Below are 23,680 nucleotides of genomic sequence, written 5' to 3' on the forward strand. Positions count from 1 at the left end.
TTCCACTGTGTCAGAACACAGGAAAATTAGAACTAGACTAGTCAATGACAAAAGTGCATGTCTAAGTGGAACTGACTGCAGTTAAATCATTTTTGCTGCTTAAATGCCCCCTTAGGCACTGTGAGGAAAAGGGTCAGAAGTAACAGAAGAAGAAAAAAAAAAAAAAAAAAAAAAGAGCTATCTAATTTAATCATACCTTTTTTCTTTTTCTTAGAACAAATGCAACAAATGCAAACTGAAAATATAAAATAGTTCATTACAAAAAAAATTGTGTAAGATGTGCTCTATCTTTGACAGTTCTAGTTTCAATAACTTCACAGAATCACAGAATCCCAAGGGTTGGAAGGGACCTAAAAAGATCATCTAGTCCAACCCCCCTGCAAGAACAGGGTAACCTACAGTACATCACACAGGAACTTGTCCAGGCGGGCCTTGAATATCTCCAGTGTAGGAGACTCCACAACCCCCCTGGGCAGCCTGTTCCAGTGCTCTGTCACTCTTACAGTAAAGAAGTTCTTCCTGATGTTAACGTGGAACTTCCTATGTTCCAGTTTACACCCATTGCCCCTTGTCCTATCACTGGATATCACTGAAAAAAGCCTAGCTCCATCATCCTGACACCTACCCTTCACATATTTGTAAACATTGATGAGGTCACCCCTCAGTCTCCTCTTCTCCAAGCTAAAGAGACCCAGCTCCCTCAGCCTCTCCTCATAAGGGAGATGTTCCACTCCCTTAATCATCTTTGTGGCTCTGCGCTGGACTCCTTCAAGCAATTCCCTGTCCTTCTTGAACAGAGGGGCCCAGAACTGGACGCAATATTCCAGATGCGGCCTCACCAAGGCTGAGTAGAGGGGGAGGAGAACCTCTCTTGACCTACTAACCACTCCCTTTCTAATGCACCCTAAGATGCCATTTGCCTTCTTGGCCACAAGAGCACATTGCTGGCTCATGGTCATCCTCCTATCCACCAGGACCCCCAGGTCCCTTTCCCCTTCACTACTTTCCAGCAGGTCAACCCCCAACCTGTACTGGTACATGGGGTTGTTCTTCCCCAGATGCAAGACTCTACACTTGCCCTTGTTAAATTTCATCAAGTTTCTCCCCGCCCAACTCTCCAGCCTGTCCAGGTCTCGCTGAATGGCAGCACAGTCCTCTGGTGTGTCAGCCACTCCTCCCAGTTTTGTGTCATCAGCAAACTTGCTGAGGGTGCACTCAGTTCCCTCATCCAGGTCATGCATTTCATTGGTATGTAGGCAGAATCATAGAATCATAGAATAGTTGCGGTTGGAAAGGAGCTTAAGATCATCTAGGTCCAACCCCACTGCCATGGGCAGGGACACCTCACACTAAACCATGTCACCCAAGGCTCTGTCCAACCTGGCCTTGACCACCGCCAGGGTTGGAGCATTCACAGGTTCCTCAGGCAACCCATTCCAGTGCCTCACCTCCTTCACAGTAAAGAACTTCTTCCTCATATCCAATCTAAACTTCCCCTGTTTAAGTTTTAACCCATTACCCCTTGTGCAATCACTACAGTCCCTAATGAAGAGTCCCTCCCCAGTATCCCTATAGGCCCCCTTCAGATACTGGAAGGCTGCTATGTGGTCCATGCAGCCTTCTCTTCTCCAGGATGAACAGCCCCAACTTTCTCAGCCTGTCTTCATACGGGAGGTGCTCCAGTCCCCTCATCACCCTCGTGCACCTCCTCTGGACTTGTTCCAACAGTTCCATGTCCTTTTTATGTTGAGGACACCAGAACTGCACACAATACTCCAAGTGAGGTCTCACAAGACCAGAGTAGAGGGGCAGGATCACATCCTTTGACCTGCTGGTCACACTTCTTTTGATGCAGCCCAGGATACGGTTAGCTTTCTGGGCTCTGAGAGCACACTGCTGGCTCGTGTTAAGTTTCTCATCGACCAACACCCCCAAGTCCTTCTCTGCCGGGCTGCTCTGAATCTCTTCTCTGACCAGCCTGTAGCTGTCCCTGGGATTGCTTCGACCCAGGTGTAGGACCTTGCACGTGTCATGGTTAAACTTCATAAGGTTGGCATCAGCCCACCTCACAAGCATGTCAAGGTCCCTCTGGATGGCCTTCCTTCCCTCCAGCGTATCAACCGAGCCACACAGCTTGGTGTCATTGGCAAGCTTGAATCATGGTCCTATATACAAATCCTTCATGACGGACGCAATTCTAACATGCTTATGTACTACTTTTATTAATTATCTGCTAAAATGTAGGAACAAAGTAGGAAAAAAATGCAAACCCTAAAATACTTTTTTTTGAAAATAAATTCATTATGTGATTTAAATGTCTATAATCAACTATCTAAGGACAACTTTTATAAGTCTTTTACAGTAGGATATATGAAAATAATCTTTTTGAGAGTAACACATTTATAAAACACGTATCATTATGATGCAATCTTTTCAATCCCATTTAAAAGTACATGGTTTTGAGGGGTTTATGATGTAATTCTGAATAAAAAACAAGCCCAAAGATCTTTAGCTTATTATTTTCACTGTTAAATCCATTGTTATTGATTTATGTTTAGATTATGTCCAGTATATTAAATACATTTTTCTAGTTGCATGGTAGTGTTTAACAACACTAGTGGTATAAAATGTTGTCTGGAATACTCTATTGTATGAAGCTTTTCAATTATGATTTTCTGACATCAACATGAAAATCAAAAATTGCTAAGCTAGCTAAGGTCAGTGTTAGACAGCAGTTTGAGCTCTTTTTTTTTTTTTTGTAACTGTTTCACAAGCAATCAGACAATTATATAATACCAGTATTCTGTTTACTCAACTGCATTAGCAGCTCTTTTTTTGTACAAAACTCTGTTGTTATTCACGATGCAGTTATTTGAGCATATTTCAGCAAAGTTCTCCTGCTGTAAAACCCCAGCCTGGTATCACAGAATAAACAAACATACTGCCATGCCCAGTGGATTAAAAGCAGTAAAACAATGACAAAATTCATGTAATCCCTTACAGTGTGTCATAATGAAGCAGTAACATTTGACTTCTGAGGTCAGAGAGCAATGCTTGCACTGTTTTGAAAGTCAAGCTAAAATCCACCCATGAATTTTTGCACTTAATTTGCTCTGCTTCAGCTCAAGTCAACAGCAAAACTCCTGTCTTTTACAGAGCTGGGGACATTAATTTGTCTTTCTTTGTCTCCAACAATCATAATATTATTTTCTTTATTCACCTGCAGCAAATTGACCTAGAAAAGATTAAATGCATAAAGTTAAATTTTGAGATGTTTCTCTTTTCCCTGCACATATAACAAAATTTACAGGAATCTATCATATTGCTCCCATGGGAGACACTGTTGGTGTAAAGCTCAGTGTTAGCATAACCAGCTTCTTAGAAATCAGTTTCCACAAATATTTCTCATTTTTCTACTGGTAAAATTCAGTTGCAGTGATTTTTGTAGGATGAAACAGGGACTTAGGTCTGAGAAATAAGTATTCCTTTTTTTTTCTTGTAGGTTCAGCTGATCTACACCCTCCAACATGCAAGAGTAATCAGTTCACATGTGCATATGTGCAGCAGTGTTTACCCTTTGCTGCAAAATGCAATGGCACTGAAGATTGCATGGATGGAAGTGATGAAATGAATTGTCTCATGGAGATGCCTACCACCTTATCTCCAGGCTCTTGCAAGCAAACAGAGTTCTTGTGTCCTTCCAAAGGCTGTATCCCATCCCTCCTGAAATGTGATGGCGTGTCTGACTGCTACCTTAATGAAGATGAAGTTGGCTGTCGTAAGTTACTTTCATTGCTATGGATAAGGCAATCCTAACTTACTTTCCTAAAACAATGATGTGGAAAATAGCAACATAATGAAGAGTAAAATTCACTATTTCCTCAGCAAGAGAAATATTAATTTTATCATAAATGTGATACAAATTTTACCTGGACAGTCTACATTTGCAAATAATCTTTCTTATGCATTCTTATTCCCTGGCTATCAATTTTGATAAATGCTTAAAATAATTTGTATTGTATTTCTGATTGGAAGCATTTCCACTTTTTTCCATGGATCAGTCACCTGCGTTTGCATTGCCTCATCTCCAATTGCAATATGGCAGATAATTTTGCAGTTCTATAATCCAGTAACATTCAAGGCAGTCATGATCTTTCAAGTAGTTTGAAATCAAGTCTGTTCATGCAGTAGCAGCAATCTTTGCCCGAATATCCTGGGTTCAGCAGTAGCAGTCATTTTTCTCCTTCTTAGTAGCTGGTGCAGTGCTGTGTTTCTGACATTCAGCCTGGGAACAGCACTGATAACACCGATATTTTTAGTTGCTGCTCAGTAGTGTTTAGTCTGACCAAGGACCTTCTGAATCTCATGCTCTGCCAGGAAGGAGGGAAAGCCGGGAGAAAGCAGAGACAGGACACCTGACCCAAACTAGCCAAAAAGGTATTCCATACCACAGCACGGCATGCCCAGTATATAAACTGGGGGCAGTTACCCAGAAGGGCTAGATCACTGCTCGGTCAGGCTGGGTATCTGTCAGCAGGTGGTGAGCAACTGTATTCTCTTCCCTTGTTATTTCCCTTATCATTATCATTGGTGGTAGCAGTAGTGGTTTGTGTTATACCTTAGTTACTGGGCTGTTCTTATCTCAACCTGTGGGACTTGCATTCTTTCAATTCTCCTCCCCATTCCTTCAGGAGCTGAGGGAAGAAGGGTGGGGCCAGGGGGGAGTGAGTGAATAGCTGTGTGGTTTCTGGGTTGCCAGCTGGGCTTAAACCACAACACCCAACCAAGGAAAAGGGTTCACAAACAAAATGCAAGGAAAACGGGCTTTGAACTTGTCGTGGTTTAAACTGCAATGAGATACCATGAAGTTTCAGATAGACACAAAATTGAGTGTCTGCCCATTTCAAAAGACTTCATTGCTGGTAGATGAACTAAGGCCAAATGTTTCATTCCATGAAGGCCAAAATAATTGCTACATGGGAGAAAAAAATCCTGAATTTTTATGTATAAAGACGTTTCTTCCTAAACATGTCATTCTGTGGAAGCTTTTAACATTTTATTTTTCATCTCTGTCAGAACCAAAACAATTAGTAAGATATCAGATTCCAGTGGGCTAGGAATTCAAGTTCTTTAATATTTTGTAACAAAACTACTGAATATACATGCAGGCCACTACACTTAAGATTTCCTTTAATAAATTACTCTACAAAACTGGGATGGATTTTGCAGACTAATCTGTCCATGCCTTTCCACACACTTTTGTTTAGAAATGAGCTCTGTGGTTTTCTTGTCAAAAAGCATCCTTTTTTGAGATATCTCTTAATTTTAAATGCCCCAAATGCATGTAAAAATTTTACATGTCCATAAGTTTAAATAAACCTCACTAATTTTCATTCACCTCTGTTTCTTCCTCAATCTGTCCTCTATTAGAGATGTCCCTGCTGTATCTTAGTACACATCCCAAGTCCATGCCATGGCAGATAATGTGTTCTAGAATCCCAGTATCCAAAGGCCAAAGGTTTTCTATGATTATTAGTATTCCCAAAAGCAGATGTTGTTTCATTGCCTTTGACTTCTAAGCAGTGCCCAATGAATGAGGGGAAATTAAGTCTTGGTCTATTCAAATAGTAGAAATTCTCCATAGTTATTGCACACCTTGGTGCTCCAAGGAAACTTACTTAAATCTGTAATCACATTGCTACTCCAAAATTCAGTTTTGACTGAATAAACATGTAAGTGTTGACAATATAAGATGAATACAGAAGCAGCAGCTCATGTTTCTTCTCTGAAGAAGATAATGGTTGCAGGCAAAGCAAAAAGAAAATTCAGTTTTGACTGTATAAACAAGTAAGTAAGTGTTGACAATATAAGATATGAATACAAAAGCAGCAACTCATGTTTCTTCTCCAAAGAAGATAATGGTTGCCAGCAAAGCAAAAAGAAAGTGATTAGTGGCAGTTTGGGGTGGAATCAATGAAAAAGTGATTACTGTCAAAGCTGGTTCTCCCATCAAAAGTATACAGCATGAGAGTGCAGCACTTCATCTCTAGCTGTCTACTTTTAACATGTGAAATGCCATGTAAGTTTTTCAACAATGTCAGAAAAAGTAAATATCTCTTAAATTTAATTTTTTATTGGCATTTATGCATAATCTCTGAAATTGATTGTTATGCTAGTAGCTCTAGTCTATGTGTGCTGTAATAACACCATGGGGGGGGGGGCTGTATTCAGGTTTTAGATTTAAATTGAATAATTTTTTCCTAAGCAGTTATGAAAACAGAATAGTATTTAGAAAGCAATGTTTTGGTGTTTTGTGTTGGTGGTGGTGGTGGGTTTTGGGGGGGGGGTTGGGGTGGTGGTATTTGGGTTTTTTTGTTGTTGTTGTTGTTTGGGTTTTTTTTCTTGGTGCTGATTTAAGTACATTTCTATTTCAGGCTTATTGGTACCTTCCATTTTGTGTGTGCCAGGTCCTTTAGCAATTTCATTCATTTAAATTTAACAATAGACTGACAAAAATCTTCTGGCTCCTGAATTCAGGAATTTATCAGAGAAAGTTTTTTCTGGGATGAACACCAGTTGTCAAAATTCATCTTGCAGAGATTAAGTATAATACCCAAAAGAAGGACAAAGAAAAACAAACAAATAAAATGCATTAGTCAGATCTCTACTGAAACCACAATTTCTACCACAGAAATGCTTTTCTGCATGGCTTAGACTCATGCAGACAGAATTTCCCATAGAGTTCACTCAGCAGTTAGGTTGTACAGTATTATGTTAACACTTTTTTTATACCTACTAATGTGGTGGATTTTACTACTCATGGCTTTTAACAAGAAAATCTTGGAACTGTTTTTCAATTATAGATGTTCTATTTTGCCAGCCCTCTTCTTATAGTCAGTTTTACAGAAGGGTACTTTATATCACCCATTCAATATTTTGTTTTATAACTGCCAGATTACAATAGTAAGGTTGTAAAATAAACGTATTAGGACCAGTGGGGGTATGCATTACTTTTCCACAGACCCCAACACCGTTTGGCTAAAGTGCTAATAGCAATGAATAAAAAATGATTTCACAGTTCTCTGTAGTACACCAAAATGTATCTGATGTAGTCCTGGTAAGTTCTAAATGACTAATAAATATTAAAAATGGTATATTTCAAAGAGGCTGCAGTATTTTTACCCTTTCTAACAGATAGGCTTTGGACCTGGAAAATGAAATACAGGCAAAAAGCTGATATTATAGTTTTCATTTTCATGTCTTCAATGTTGTTAATGCTTATATTTAATTTTTTATCCCCAAAACCCTTAAAGGCCTCTCCTGAAAGTGAAAAATAACTAATTTGAGAAATCTGAAGCTATTCGTAACTCTGTTAACAGTAAGCAGTATTCATCTTAAGTTTCAGTGCAATAAAAAACATTATTTTTAAAATGTGCTCTTAACATTCTTTATCTCGGCATCAATAACTTAGTACCGTTTTCCTTTCTGTCTTAAATGCTGGATCTGTACAAAGTATTCAGCAGTCAGATCTATCACTCTAACTGTTACCTCTGTTAGTGGTATAAAAATCTTGGCTTACTTAAGTAAAGGGACATGTCAAAACCACATTAATAGTCAAGAGATACAAATGGACCAAAAATAATTAGCATTTTTTTCTGTTTTATCCTCATGTATGAGTCCAGCAGCAAGTCCAGAACCAGGGGAAATAATAAAGAGCTAAATGACACTTTCTTCTTTGAATCTTTTTATTAGTCATAATATATATGACAAACCAGAAGTGGTACTCTACAACCACATAATTTACAGGCTCCTCAAAAATGTGTAGGCAATAAAAGGCTAAAGCACAAAAGAAGAATTTGGTTTGTGTCCAGTTTCCAACTTTGTTTCTATTGAAGTCCTAGTCTGAACATGCAATTTATTTTACAGACTGATTACTTGTGTGCAAATGATCACTTATAAAGCTGGTTTGAATACCACTAGGAAATATCCCCTAAATTGCAAAACATGTGCAGGATTTGGATGCGACTGCACCAAAATAAGTATGAGATTATTATTTGCTTAAGAAAGTACAGCAGAAGGAATTGGTCTCCAAGTTATTTTCTGGAAAGCTGACAATCATAAGAGATAGATGGTAATATATGCTGCAAATATGGAGCGATGCTGTAATCTGCTGGGTTTTTTCAGTCTACCACAACCTGTTCTGCCAGACTGAGTGGTCAGGGAGTGGAGAGCAGAAAAGGAAATTTTTCTTCTTGTTGTTGTTGCTTTTATCCTGCTGTCACTGCCGTATCAAGACTTCTCCAGCCAGTTGAAGGAAAACATGTACAGGACAGTATAATAATAGTTTAAAATCAGACAGAACTTTTAAGTTCTCATAAAAGTGAATAGATATTGGAAAAAAAGCAATCTCCTTTTTATATTTGCAAGTATTCTTCTACATATTTTCGTGCAGACTTTAGTAAATGGTCAGTGCATGTAATTAAAAGGTTCGATCCCACAAACCCTTACTCACATGAGAAATTTCATATTTCTGAAAGAATACCAAAACTGGTAAGGGCTGACTGATGTGACCAGAACTGGCAAGATTTGGCTCCATTATTGTTATCTAAATTGAACTACCATATTTTAAATATAGCACACTCTGGCAGACTATATTGGCCAGTGATTAAAATTGTATCCAAGAGTGGAAAAAATATATCCTACAGCAGCCTTGCCATCTAGCATAAAAGGCTTATTGCCATGTACTCTGGCTCTTGAACCCAGGAGCAGGAAAGTATTATGAAATTTATATGTGGCAGTGGGGTATTTTTAATATTCCCAGATTCTTTCTCCCACTCAGAACTCACAAGCTAATTTGAATATATCTAACTCTGATGAAGTCACAAGAGTTCCCTCTGATTTACATTAGTGACATGGTGACAGAGTTCAACTTAAATTACTTAAACAAACACCTTAAAAAAAAAAAAATATATATATATATATATATAGTTTAAGGCAGCATAAGAGAGCACTGTGTGAGATACAATGACAAAATTATTTTATACTCTACAGAAGTCTCTAGGACCATTAGATACATCCTTATAGATCAGTGACCCAGGAATAATTCAGTACCTGAAGGCTTATGTGATTCCAGCAAGATTAACCCCTCATAATTCTTCTGGACAACCAAAGAAAATGTAACTGAATGCCCAAGATTAAAAAAGGTGTTCAAGTTTAAATTTTTCAGAATAGTACTTCTCTACTTTTTTATGTTAACTATCTCTTTAGTGTTTCGTTTCTTGCAATAAAAATAAACCATATAATATAATTTTTTATTTGTATTTTAATACAAGTTAGTAATGAGAGTTGATTATGTTTTCTGATATTTTTCTATGGGTTTTCATTGGGGTTTTGTACCTTACTCTGTTAACATTTTAAGTAAGTAAGCCCTCTTCTTCCCCACAGATATAACATAGGAAAAATATAGCTTCTGTAACATATGTGCTCAGTGTATATTTACCAATTTATCTGCTCGGCAGTAAAGGTCTGTGTCTTTGAAGAGGAAAGCTTGTAGAGTTCATATAGGCATAACTATATGTAGTATGATTCAAGTTTTCTGGTAGTATTTAACACTGAGAAAACGAAGCATAGATGCTAACAGTCATGTTACTTTTCATTTCAGCCATTAAAGATTGTTTCAATGGTTCTTTGTTATGTGCATCAACTAATCAATGCATAGCAATCTCCCAGCGTTGTGATGGAGTTGTAGACTGCATGGATTTCAGCCCTGATGAGTCCAGCTGTTCAGGTACAGATTTTTGCATAAAACCGTTATTTGAAACAAAAAAGTATAGTCATTTCCTACTGAATCTTTGGGCAGTTCTCAACCAAATTTCCTCTGCTAAAACTTCATCAAAATACATCCTAGTTATTGTCTTACTAAAGAAGATTGAGGGAATTTGATTAAGAGCTTTTCTTGCTGAAGGGATGTAAAACTCAATATGGTGATGTGGAAACCAATGTTAAGGGATGTCAAAGGTTGATAATAGTATGCCACGGACATCCCCCTCTGCTACAGCACCCTTATTATTTTTAGGACAGATATTTTATTTATTTATTTATTTATTTTAATGAGAATGTGATTCAAAGTGTTAAAATTCTGGACATCTTCAAAGAGAAGGCTGGTGACACAAGAATAAGTGTCTGCTCATCAACCCTATGTAAAAGCTATTAATAATAAAGTAGACTTAGTTACTAATTTAATATAAGTTCAGTTGTTTTGGCTTTTATTTTATATATTCCCGTTTGAAAATTGAGTAAGTGGCAACAGCTCACTTACTGAGCTATTTATGGAGTCAAATGAAACTCTGTCTTAAGAAAAATTACAAGCCTGTTCAAGTGAACACTAGGATTTCCATAAACTCAATAAGAGTCTGTTGGCTATAATGTATTTATGATCTGACACTTGTGTCACCAAGTCGAGGTCTGAAGGAAGAGGTTTTGGAAGTACTAAGCATCCAAAATGACAGGTGAATATTCTGCCATTTTGGAAATCAATCAATGACAACTATAATAACAGGGGGAGGGGAGAGAGGAAGGGAGGTGTGAAATTAAGTTATAATTTTTCATTTTTTCATTTGCATTTTCATTTGTAGTTTGTCCTGAAGAATACTGCAAAAATGGAGGAAAATGCATCATAAAAAATGACATTCCATTATGCCAGTAAGTTTCTCTGGGGATTGACTTGTGCTTGAAGTTGGGTAAATATGCTGATGAAAGAGCTCTTATTTTCCTCAGGGACTGAAACGATCTTCAACAGAAGTGTATTTTTAAAAGTCTCTGTATGTCTGTACTGTTTTTATTTATGGTTGCTGAGTTAAACCATATTTTGAGAATAATATTACTTATCAGATAGAATTTCATGTAACTTTCACCTGTCATTACATGAAACAACCTGTTGGCCTGGCACTAAGGTTTTTTGTGTCTCATGTTTCACAACATATGCTTCTATGAAAAATGGTGCCTTATGTGCAGCAAGTGTTGTGTACCTCAAATAAGATTTACAGTAGGGCATGTTCTTATCTTTACCTGAACTTGTGATGCATTTCAGTTATAATCTTATATTTTGCACATATTTGGAGAAAGAAGATAATGTTTTTTCCACTTAGGCCAAACAAAGCATTAAACATATGCTTGCATTTTTCTGGAAATGCTCTATGCTGAAAAACAAATAATGTATGAAATTCTGATGTGGAATGTGCAAGTCATTAGAAAGTGTTTTAGTTTATCTGAAGGGCTTAACTTACACAAGATATCACTAAATTTCCCACTGGGGAATTACAGGAAAATTTTTAAAGTGCAAAGAAATCAATATTGCGTGTTATCATACTTGTTTCCTTCATGTTTTTCAGTGTATCTTGCCAAAAATTTGCCGAATTATTAAAGTGACTGTTTTATCAGAGTATCTATCTTAGTCAAGACCAGACATTAAGGTTTGTCTCCCGATCTCTAGGAAAATCACTTTAATAAGCCTGCTGATGAGATTTTAATTATTGCAGAATTTGTATCTTTCAAGTCAGGTTATCCTTACTTGTTGAAGGAATGTGATAAATAACATACTCAGAAAATACAGGCACTTACTTACATATAAAGTACTTTGATTTAGCTCTCAGGAAACACTGTAAATTACCTGCAGATTGCCTGAAGAATCTCTTCTATCATAGAATATAGAATGGTCTCTGCAAAAAGCTTGGAATATCATTAGGGTGGCGGTTTCAAAACTTGGGACACAGAAAGAGAGAAAGGGGACAAAAAATATAAGGCAAGGATGCAGATGGAATGGAATGAATAGCCAGCAGAAAATAAAGGAATTGGAAATAGCTAAGGAGTTGACAGTTGGTATATTAAACCTTTGATGGACAAGAAAATTGCTTGTAGGGACAAGACATGAGGGGAGTCATTGATATTTGAAGGATACAAGAGATTATAAAAATTGAACTTACGTTAGGACTTTAAAATGAAATGAAATCAAATTATCAACTGCTTTTCATCTACAGAAATAAAAGATAGTTGGAATAGTAAAATGGTAAACAGGATACTTCCCTCATCATTTAGTAAGAAACCTGATACTGAGTTATGATGTAATGCACGGGTAATTACAATAGGAGCAAAGGCATAGAAATGAAAATGATCTAAAATGATGGGCTAACGCAACTAGAAGAATTGTATGTGCTTGTGTTAGGGAAATAGGTCATCTCTGTTCAGGTATACTAGTATAGCATGTGTTGCAACAGAATCGTAGAATCATAGACTAGTTAGGGTTGGAAAGGACCTTAAGATGATCCAGTTCCAACCTCCCTGCCATGGGCAGGGATGCCTCACATTAAACCATGTCACACAAGGCTCTGTCCAGCCTGGTCTTGAACACTACAAGGGATGGAACATTCACAGGTTCCTTAGGCAACCCATTCCAGTGCCTCACCACCCTTAAAGTACTTCCTTGTATCTAACCTAAATTTCCCCTGTTTAAATTTGAACCCATTACCCCTTGTCCTATCACTACAGTCCCTGATGAAGAGTCCCTCCCCAGAATCCCTATAGGCCCCCTTCAAATACTGGAAGGCTGCTATGAGGTCTCCACGCAGCCTTCTCTTCTCCAGGATAAACAGCCCCAACTTTCTCAGCCTGTCTTCATATGGGAGGTGCTCCAGTCCCCTGTTCACCGTTGTGGCCCTCCTCTGGACTTGTTCCAACAGTTCCATGTCCTTTTTATGCTGAGGACAAAACGTAGTGGAGGCTGTCTGAAAACTCTACTGGTAAGGGATATCACTGGAAAATAGCAAATGAAGAAGAAAAGGAATCACCAGATAAACAGTCTAATGTCAATGCCATTCAATGTTTGTAATATTTTGAAGGATTTATACATATAACAGGGGAGTTAACACTTTTCTAAGATAAGATTCTGCATAATTTTTGAAAATCCCACAAGTCAATATCATGAAAAGAAAAAAAAATAATAAAAATGTCTCTAATGATAAAGATGTAGAAATATCCCAGTTTTCATTCCCTAGGAAAAAAAAAAAAAAAACAAAAACAAAACACCCCAAAACAAACAAACAATGCAAACCCTAGAAATTAACATGGGAAAGTTACTATTTTTATTTTTTTTTTACCTGTTTGTTCTCAGTACGTGCCTTAAATTTCTTAAAGAAGAGATGACAAATTTAGGTAGAGTTACCTTCTTCTCTTGAGAGCAACTGCTCTTCTAGACTGCAGGGTAGGTCAGCAGAAAAAGCAGAGTACACCAGGATGCAGTAAGCCTGTTGGACAGCAAGGAGTTCCCTGAAAGAGCAGAGTACGGACACTGCCCTGTCACAGGATTTGCAGAGAAGGAAAGACTTTCTAGATACCCAGAGGTAATTATATGGAGATTGCAGTGATCCTAAAAGTCATTGAATTTGACTAATATTCTTTAGTGACACTGTAGACAAGTGGAAAATCTGTTAACATATCCTTTGATTGCTAGTTTGCCTTACACAGTGGATTCTGATCTTCCTCCACTGAAGATGGTTGTGCTCTAATTTCCATAAACCTGAGTCTGAAGTTTAAAAGTAATTTTGGCCTTTCTGAGAAAGCTGATTTAACAAAAAACGTCTGTACAGGTGTCAAAGCTTCATTTCATTCAAGGTTCCATCATGTTCCTTTAAAAATCAAAATTGCTGCTCATCTTACCATATTTTTGAGGTATATTGATAGAAAAGATTCCGGTCTCTGGAGGGGTGAGTTTTTCTGCATTTTTAATGCAGTGTGCTTGAAGTAGTTAACTGTACAGACCCTTTCAAGTAGTTTAATGTGTCAGTATGGCAACAGAGAGAATTTGAAGTTGCTACTTAGGTAAAACAAATCAACTATTTGAGGAGACTGAAAGTTCAGAGTCGATTTTATACTTATAGTACTTCTCAGGTTATTTTGATGCTGCATATTTTTGTATGTGTGTACTATTGTTGCTTAGATGTATAAAGTGAATACTTAGGACACCAACCTGAATTTATTTCAGCAGTGTGTAACTAAGAGGGATCGATAGAAAGTGGAATGCAAGCTCTGACATGCCTCTCTGAAAAGATATCTGTATACTGGGTGGAAAAGGTAACAGTTGATATATGTCTAATAGTTTCAGTACATATTGAAGTGTGTAACAGGGTTGATACATCAGGTTACTGTCACTTCTGTTCAAGCTACTGAAAACAGCTTTTCTTAGATGGCGCATTAATGACTGTGGTAACACCAGCAGAGGTCACAGTGTTTGAGAATATGACTACTAATTTTGTGGTGGATGTTTTCAGTGAGAGCTTGCAAGTAAATGCAGAGCAATAGTGTGTTGCAGGTGATGTTTAGCTTCCTACTTGAAAGAAACAAGCTTGATGGCTGTCCTGATCCTCTCTGGTATTTGACTTCTGAGTTAGGTTTGAAAGCCACTTGTACTTGCTGCTTCTGTTTGGTCAGGAGAATATTTTGGGGGCAAATCAAATATGTTTATCTTGTTCTTACTAATTCTTGGGTATCCTATTTGGCTGCCAGGCTAGATGGAACCTCAGTCTGTGTGGTGCATTTTCAGTTACAGTTTGGAACTAATAACAGAGTTTCTGCAGAAATAAATATCTCCAGTGAGTTGCCTTTGGCTGGACAATAGATGCTATCAGTTCCACCAGACACAAGGGGAAGCTTCTAGTAGCTTCTCACAGAAGACATCCCTGTAGGTCCCCCACTATTAAAACCTTGCCACGCAAACCCATTCCTGTCTGAAACACTACATCCACTCTCATTTCACTAAACTACTATACGTCCTGACTGAGCTCCCTTCTGAAGTGGATGTGCAACCAAATAGCATTGGCAATCAGCTACTGTGGCTGCACTTGCGAATCATGATAATTTAAGTAATAATGCTAGAATTTTTGCAATTTCAATAGTCTGGTTTCAAAATTATTCCTTTTATTATGTGTGTACTTTCCTCAATTGTTTGCCCAGTGGCTTTTTTGTTTTTGCTTTCCTTTTTTAAAGTGAGACCACAGGCCTCTGGAAACATAGAAAAGGAGTATTGACAAGAACAAGCAAGCTGGGAAAAGTGTGTTTGTAAAGTGTGTTACGTAAGGGTTCAAAGATTGTACTAGTGCTAAAGAAAAAACCCTGAGAACAGAAAAAAAATATTTTACCAGATTGATAATACATAATTTTAACTCTTATACCAGAGGAACAAGATTAATACAATACATTCACATTTAAAATGTACTAAACTCATGTATAATAAATATACTTCAGTGCTTGGTTTATATCTTATTTTTCACTGTTTCTGTGTAATATACTAAGTTTTAGAGTGGTTACACTGAATAATAATAGCGAGTATAATAATGAGAGCGCTTTTATTAATTTCTGAACTGTAAGAAGGCTCTATCCTTAAGCAGAAAATGAATTATATTCACTGGCCTGTAATTAAACAATCATCTTATAAATTAGAAATACGTCTTCATTAAACAGTTTTAAAATTGTATTGAATATGTACCATCTAGATAACTAAACTGTAGAGATTAGAATTTCAAGGAGTCATTATACGTAGATAGTTAATTAATTTTATCTTTGTAATTGTGTTTAAGTGCTAATTTGGCCCAAAGTATAGAGAAATAATTATTTGTTTGTTTGCTTTATGTGATAAAAGTGAAAAATATTACTTTCTCTTTTATGTTTTAGAAAATAATTTATTTTACAGGGTAATAATTAACTCAGAGGAGAGGATTTTTGTTTATTCTCCTTAGAAAAGATACATGGTAACTGGTCCTCTATTTTTCACCCCTCACTTTTAAAATGAGCTCATTATTATAACCAAAAATGGTATGTTTTAATGCAAATAAAACACTTTATCCCCAGCAAATAATATTACACCAAAAATATTTTTAAAAGTACCAAACCTTTTTTGGTAGTTGTGACATTTTCTCATGATCTGATTTTGTCTCTAAAATTCTAACTTCTGGTAAGCACAATACATTTCAGGGAGAAGCTCTACAAGGTAGCATGCAGCTTTAAATAATGCCGCAGTAGACTTGTTCAATACCTTTTCCAATCAAGTATCATATGCTGCAAATGAAAGAAACTCATCATACTTTTGGGCAATATCTTCCAGTAAGGAATGTTTGATTTTTTTTCAAAACATGTTTGCTTTCTTTTGGATGTATTTTCACATGTACTGTTTTACTGGATTTTTGAAACACAATGGTGGTAGTTATCTTTAAAAACTGCAAGTGGAGGGATTATTTTAATATCACAGTGTATGTCATGAAAATAGGAGTGATAATAGTATTCCCAAGAAAATAAAATGCTTGGAAGCATCTGGCCTGTGATTTGATGGAAATACAGAGCTTAAAGATGGACAAAAAGCTTAGAGACTGACAAAATAGGCACATCCTAATTGGTAAGTAAAGAATTTACAAGGGGAGAAGATGGCAGGTTCCATTTCAGCTGTTTGTCCTGCTGCTCTCAGACATTTCCACCACAGGGAGGATTGCTGATGTAGCAGCTGCTGAATCACTTCAAATTATTAACTGCTGAAGCAAGGCACACTGGTACTGATTTCTCTCACTTCCTAAGAATATTCTTTTAGCTGTACTAAACAAGAGCAACATAGGTAAATTGATAGAGCTATATAGAGTCATATAGCTACCCAAGAAAGTGGTAGTCACACATAAGAAATAATACAGAGAGAAGGAATGGAACAAGGATGTAACCATAAATAAAAGCACAAGTAATGGTGAGCAGTCAAAAAGATAAGACATTGAAAAGGAATGTTATGCTAAGATTTGCCTTCTGCAAAATGAAGACAAAAGCATATTCTTATATGGAGACACATATACAAACATATATATATATATATAAATAACACCTTTTTTCATATCTTTCCATTAGCCAGTGCAATCTGAAAAGTGATACTGAGGCAAATAAAATAGCAAATTCAGGTTGCCTGCAATGGATAAAATTGAGAATGGGAAGGCAAGTTAATATCTCTGTTCTCCAGAATAAATGAAACACAACTTGTTGTGAAAGAAATTGTACAGTATATTAATGGAAATTCTCATTAGAGATGTGCTTACAAAAAGCTCTCTCCTAAAGTTTCTATTTCATATATTTTTGTCAGTTTACTCTTTATCTTTTCTTATTCACAAAAGATTCATGAAATCAGGGTGCCTGTTCCTGATAAAATTATATGTTGCTTTTTGTCTTTTCATGCTTCTAACATCATAGCTTTTTCCAAAAAATGCTAGCATGATGTCATTAAGAATATGTATGAGATAAGAGAATACTAAGCATCATAGGAAATTCAAATCTTCAGTAGTGTTTTTTCATGTTTTCTATTTCATAAGAAAGCAGTAATGAGTCTACTTAAACACAAGAATACCAACCCAGACAGAACAGGCTCCCAGTAAAATTTCATGCATGCCTGTTGATGCTAGAGTCTTTTCTTTTTTTATATAAAACAATTAAATAGTGATCTTTTTCCAAAGGTTTTAATTTAAAAATAAATTTGTCATGTTCTCACCTTTTATGTTTGCTTTTGTCAGCCATAAGAAATGGTCCTTATCACACCTGAGGTCTGTGGTATTTCATATATTCAACTATTATTAATTAATAATTTTCATTCCTTTCACTGTATTAGGAAGACAAATAGCATACAAAAAAAATATGCCAAATTTGTGTAAGGATTTGGATTTTTATATTTTCCTTACTTGAAACAAGTAACTTCAAAGTAAACACATTTGGCCAAATCAGTTTTACCTAGCTAGAAACTTTCCATTTAGCAAATTATCATTTATTTCTTTACAAATGGATACACTGGCTATCTTTTCCTATTTAGAAGCAGTTATTCTAGCTTTGCGTTTTTCCTCCTCTTTGAAGATAATAGTATAATCCTGAGGTCAGCTTTTTATCACACTGGAGCCAGCTGCTTCATGCAGTTTGCAGCTCCTAGAAATGATGAAAAAACCCCACAAATAACATTTATCTCAGTCAAACCCAATCAAATATATAGGGCAGATTGCACCATCTCCAATGAAGCAGTGGCATCCTGTGAAGTTCACTTGTGAGTGGTCTGAATCAGTTGATTGCTAAATCCAGTGATTTCAGAAGCAATCTGTCTTTATCAGTTTCTTTTTTCTAAAGCTAAAGCAAGGTTGTCTCTATGTAACTGTTAAAGTTTGACTCCATGTAATTGAAAGCTAAATGTTTTACTCAATTAAACAAATATGACTGAACAGGCATAAAGCTCAGTTATTTAGTTCATTATCATCCTCACTGCAACTCTCAAGATCATCATGAGAATTATATTTAGAATCTGATAAAAATAATTGATGCTCTAGTATGAAGATACTAATTTTTTATTGTGAAGGGTATAGGCAAATAAGTATAATTTAACAGTTACAGCAAAAATCACTTAGAAGAATACTTATGAGAAAAATTTTCTCAGTTGAATTTCTTCTCCTTCCAAAATTGAGTCTCTGTAGTGCTTAAGATGCTAAAAGCATTAAAATTTTCTGATAAATATCCTATATTTCCATTTTCGTTTTCAAATCAGTCTTTACAAAGAGTCAAAGCAAAATGAGGTACTTACATGGTGTAGGAAACTGTGGTGAGATTTTTGTTATTACTACGTGCAGTTCACCTTTACCTCAGAATGACATATACCCCAGAACTAGAAGCATTATTACATTTAAAATTCAGGAGAGAATTTTGTCTACAGTAAGGAAAAGTTTAGGATCAAGGGAGTGTATCTGAGGCTGCTTGTTGAGTAATGAGATATTTTTAAATGGGAGAACGTTAATTAATGTTGGATATTGGATGTTTACCAAAATATGGAGTGGTCCCTGAAGGGTTACTCCTACAAAATCCTGCTGCTGAAGAGTAGGAAACATAGATGAAAAGCTTTAAATCACATAATATTTTGTTCTGTTTTGTTCAAAACAGGAAAGAATAGCTGTAAAATAACAAATAGTTTTCAAAAGAGAGAAAAATAAGGAACAATTGAGGAATTACATAATAATGAAGGAAGTATAAACACAAAGGTTGCAAAGATACTTGTCCTATAGCTCCTTTTCCTTCACATTCATGTGGCTGGTTTTTGGCCACAGAAATTTTAAAACATCTTGAGGTGTGTCTAATTATAAGCACATAAATTACTTCTTTTGAAGTATATGAAATTAAACAATAATTAACAGAGTCTGGGCTCAGATTTTGTTACTAAACTTGAGTAACAATCTTCTTACAGACTCAGTCTTCCTGTGCTTAAATGGAAGAAAAAGACAGTACTTAGTGTGAAAAACAGTGTTCTCATACCCTAAGATTACATCCATATGTCTGCATAGCAAAACTTTGTTGTCTAGAATAACCTCACTAGAGCCCTCTTTGTAGGAGGTACCTGGAGGGTACTGGTTGGGTACAAAATGTATTGTAAAAGTTGTAAGGGAGACTTCTGGAAAACGTATATACCATCAAACATGTTGATTCTGTTTTAAGCAGCCACTACAGTGAGGAAAATTTTGGTTCAGATAAGCCTATGCTGAGGATGGCAGGAAAGATGGATATGGTGGAGATCTGTGCTTGAGAATCTGTGTTATTGTGCAAGTTGTATAGGGAAGACATGCATCTTCTATTCTGTACTATCTGATAAGTGGTCTATTCAGTCTGACCCAGTAGATATGCTGGTGTCACAAAGTCCTCAAGCTATCTTGCACATTTGCAATTTTCACTCTTGTTCAGAAAGTGTGAATTTAAGTCTCTGAATATTATACCCTTTGTGCTGTTGCTAGGTGGTTAAGGGGTTGTTTAAAAGCAGCAAATGCTACCAGATTAAGAACTGTTGACATTTTCTTGCCAGCTTTTGAAGTGTTGACTTATCTGAAAAGGTTCATGCTTTTCAATTTAAAACATGCATATAAACACAGAGGATTCTTGGGAGGATCATGTTTGCTATTACTCTAATCAGCTACTAGGCTACATCTTTAAGTGGGAATCAGTACCTCTGCACTATTTCCACACAGACTTTTGTATGTCCTTTAGGGAAAAAGTACATACACATTTAAGCTAAAATAATTTTTTCTGCATCTGGACTGCAAGTCATATTTTCAATAACAGAAATATTTTTTCTTTTAAAAATATATACTGGATTGTATGATGTATGTGAACGTTGAAATATCCTTTGAAGTCTCTCAAGTTAATGTGATTCAGCAAGACTTACAGTTGGATCTAATACCAGAGTTAGTGCAGAAATAAACATCTCTGGTGGGTTGACCCTGGCTGGATATCAGGTGCCTACCAAAGCTGCTCTATCATGTCCCCTCCGTAGCTGAGCAAGCGAGAGAAAATATAATTAAATACGCATGGGTGCAGAGAAAGATCATTCACCAATTACCATTATGGGCAAAAAAGACTCAACTTGGAGAAAATTAATGTATTTAATCAAATCAGAGTAGGATAGTGAGAAACTAAAAACAAATCTTAAAACATCTTCCCCTGTTCCTCCCTTCCTCCCTGGCTCAACTTTGCCATGCAAACCTAATACAATATCAAACATCCACCTAAGTTACTGTAGTCAGTAAACTGGAGGAGGTTGAAATTTTGCTTGTTTCTTTTTAAATGGTGGAGAGGAGAAAGGTTTGGGTTCAAGTGAATTATTTCCCTGTTGCTGATAGAACTAACTGGCTCGGATGTGTATTTTATCGTTGTCTTGTTTATTGGCAGTATGCATGCTTCTGTATCAACAGACTAGACAAAAAATTATCATATATCTTTCTAGCAGTGCTGGACCAAACCATACCTTAACCCATGCTTTGTGCAGCCACATGGAAGCCAAAACTATTGTAGTTCTCTCCAAGGTCAGTGAGAAACGGTTGTCAATAAGCACAAACTGGCATCTTTATTTTTTTTCTCTAGTTCTCTATGTACTTAAAGCACCTTGGAAGCTGTATAAATTCCTTGGATAGATTTCAGAATCAACTGTGTATACACACGCGCATTGCACCTAGGCTAATCCTCGAGTGTTTGTTGGAAAAGAGTCTTGGAACCAACCCCATGTGACAATAGCTTCTTTACCATAAGTGCTAGATGAGAATATACAAAAAGGATTGTCTAAATTCTAATATTAAATGTGTTTAAGCTTTGGGTCATTAACTTTGTATATTGGAAAATTATTATTATTATTCCTGCTTCATGTGTTTTCTTGTTTCCACTTAGAGCTTTTCAATATGTGATTTATCCTTATTAACTATTGTATTTTCCACTGACGAAATGCCTGCTCAACTGAGTTTAGGGGCAAAAGTTGTGCAAATAAAAAAATTTTTGCTTACAGCTGCAAAAAGAAGCTAACATGAAGATGACTACCTACAGCTAAATGAAGCCTGTCTGATGCAGTCCTTCCATGCTTGAGTTTCCTACGCTAGATACTGATAACAGCATTGCATGACCAGAAACTGAACAAAACATTTTTGAGCAGTGCTATACAGAGCTGAATATCCTAATGCTTGTTTTTCGCAGAGCCAAATTCAAGTTTATAAATAGTTAGTTCTCATCTGGTAACTTAATTTTCAGATTTTAGGTACTCTTTATCAAACCACTGATTTTTATCAAGTGAATGAAAGTGCATGGTTTGGTTTGTATTGTCTATTAAAAAAGACATAGAATAAATAAGACAGCAGGAGTTTTTTAATCATCCATTCTTAACAACCTTCAATAGGTAGAAAAAAAGCTTTTATTTGTTTTGCTATTCTCTTCTTTAACCTTTTGTAAATTAATAATTTATTAATGTAAAAGTCTTTGGGACTCAGGAAAATATAAGAAAGATCTCCTAAAATTTGTTTGATATTTTAGTGTATGGAAAATATTGTGCTTACATAGTCATAGAAATCCATGGAGAGTATCTTCCCATCACTTTTGCTTTTAGAAGTGAAGGTGAGGCAATTCGGCAGAATACACTTTGAGGTTATAGAACTATTAATTATAGTTCTAGTGGTTTAATAAGTATTTTGTCAAATTCTCCATTTTTCAGGGCTTCCCTTATGTTGCCAGTAAAGTCTATCAGTATATTTCTTGTAATAAAGCAGAAAAAAGCTACAGGCTGAGAATGTTTTACTTAATGTAAGTAGCTGCAGTTTTTTTCTGATGGATCATAAGATAGTGAAGCTAAAAATGTGCATACATCTGTGTGATATATAAATATACTTAATTTAGCTTTTATATGTACCTACACAGATAGATATATAGCTATAGATATGTATCTATAGCTATATATCTATATATATAATATATATCTGTATAATGCTTTTACAGCTATCTAATACTTTGTGTCTTTAGAATACATTACAGACAGCAAGATACAAGTCACTGTAAGCACAAAAGTTGTTGATATACCTAATGCTTTATTCTGATCTACGAAAATAGTACCACTAGAGAACTATGAGTATTGTATTTCAATACGGCAATATACAACACAGCTGTGTGTTTAAATATAATACAGAAGTGCAAAATTATCAAACTACTCTTTCTTAGCTTTCTAAAACTATGCATTTATCTATATTGACATTAAAATATATCTTAGAGTAAGGCCAACTTAAGACATTCATAGGTGTCATAATGTGCCCCCAAATATAAATATAGGGTTTATATGGCAGAACTATTGCATATATGAAAAAGATGATGAAGTACTAATCAGCTTTCTCTACGCAGTCTATACTCACTACAAGGTCAGTGTCACTTGAATTTTAGTCTTGTGAAAAAATCCTCCAGTAAACCTTTTCCTTAATCATCCTGTGCTACTCTGAACTTATTTTACACTCTGAACTTTACCTGATACCTACAGGCAGGTTGCATCTGTACCTTGTACATTTTTTCTTAAGTTTTCATTCTAAGATGCGTTTCTACCTATCACATCTAACAAAAGTTCTTGCCCAAGCTGTCATCATCATGCATCTCATTTACTTCGGCATTGTCCTTCCTTGCTTGGATGACTGCAGGGTTTTTCGGCTCATGTTTCTCAGAAAGCCTCTGCAGAGAGGATTCTTGACTGTTGTCTGAACGTATTGTTCTTGGTTTTGCATCTCTGCTCGCTCTTTCTTATTGCAATAAATGTTAATTACTGAAGCTGATTTCAAAACCCTCATGATTTATTCCAACTCCATCTATCATTTCTCATTTAGCAAGTATAATTTGAGTACATATCAAATACTGGATGCTAATCCAGGGCGTAATATGGACAGTACAACCTGTCCCCTACCCAATGCGCAATATCAATAGATTCTATGTTTTAACAGGTCTGCACACTTTTCAAAGTTTAGAGCACAACTTAACAGAACTCTTTATACTTACTGAAGAGAAAGCAAGTATCTCTTTCAAAATAACTTCATTCTAAATGTGCACAAAACAAAGACTGAGCACAGGAAGGAATTAGGCATGTGCTTTTCCTATAAATCCAGAGAATCAAAGCATAGTACAATAATCTTGCTTTTGACATTTGAGCTTCTTCTACAACTTTTTCATCTTCAGTCTCTAGCCTTCTTTTTTAATAACTTATTTTGTTCTGCTGGTTTGAAGTTCTCACAGCTGGTATCGGCATGCAAAAGCTGGAACAAATACTTTGGTAAATTTTCAAGGCCATCTTTATTTGAATATTTTT

General features: G+C 36.1%; 1 protein-coding gene across 1 annotated transcript in view; it reads left to right on the forward strand.

The window, feature by feature from the left end:
- The window catches only part of MALRD1 (MAM and LDL receptor class A domain containing 1), a 253,534-nt gene that overhangs the window by 190,829 nt on the left and 39,025 nt on the right, over positions 1-23,680 (forward strand). Inside the window, exons 34-36 of the mRNA XM_065666535.1 lie at positions 3,503-3,778; positions 9,662-9,787; positions 10,635-10,701. Of these exons, the coding sequence (XP_065522607.1) occupies positions 3,503-3,778; positions 9,662-9,787; positions 10,635-10,701 (469 nt within the window). The remainder of the gene's footprint in view (positions 1-3,502; positions 3,779-9,661; positions 9,788-10,634; positions 10,702-23,680) is intronic.

Source organism: Lathamus discolor, chromosome 2, assembly GCF_037157495.1.
Source record: "Lathamus discolor isolate bLatDis1 chromosome 2, bLatDis1.hap1, whole genome shotgun sequence".
Lineage (NCBI taxonomy): Eukaryota > Metazoa > Chordata > Aves > Psittaciformes > Psittacidae > Lathamus > Lathamus discolor.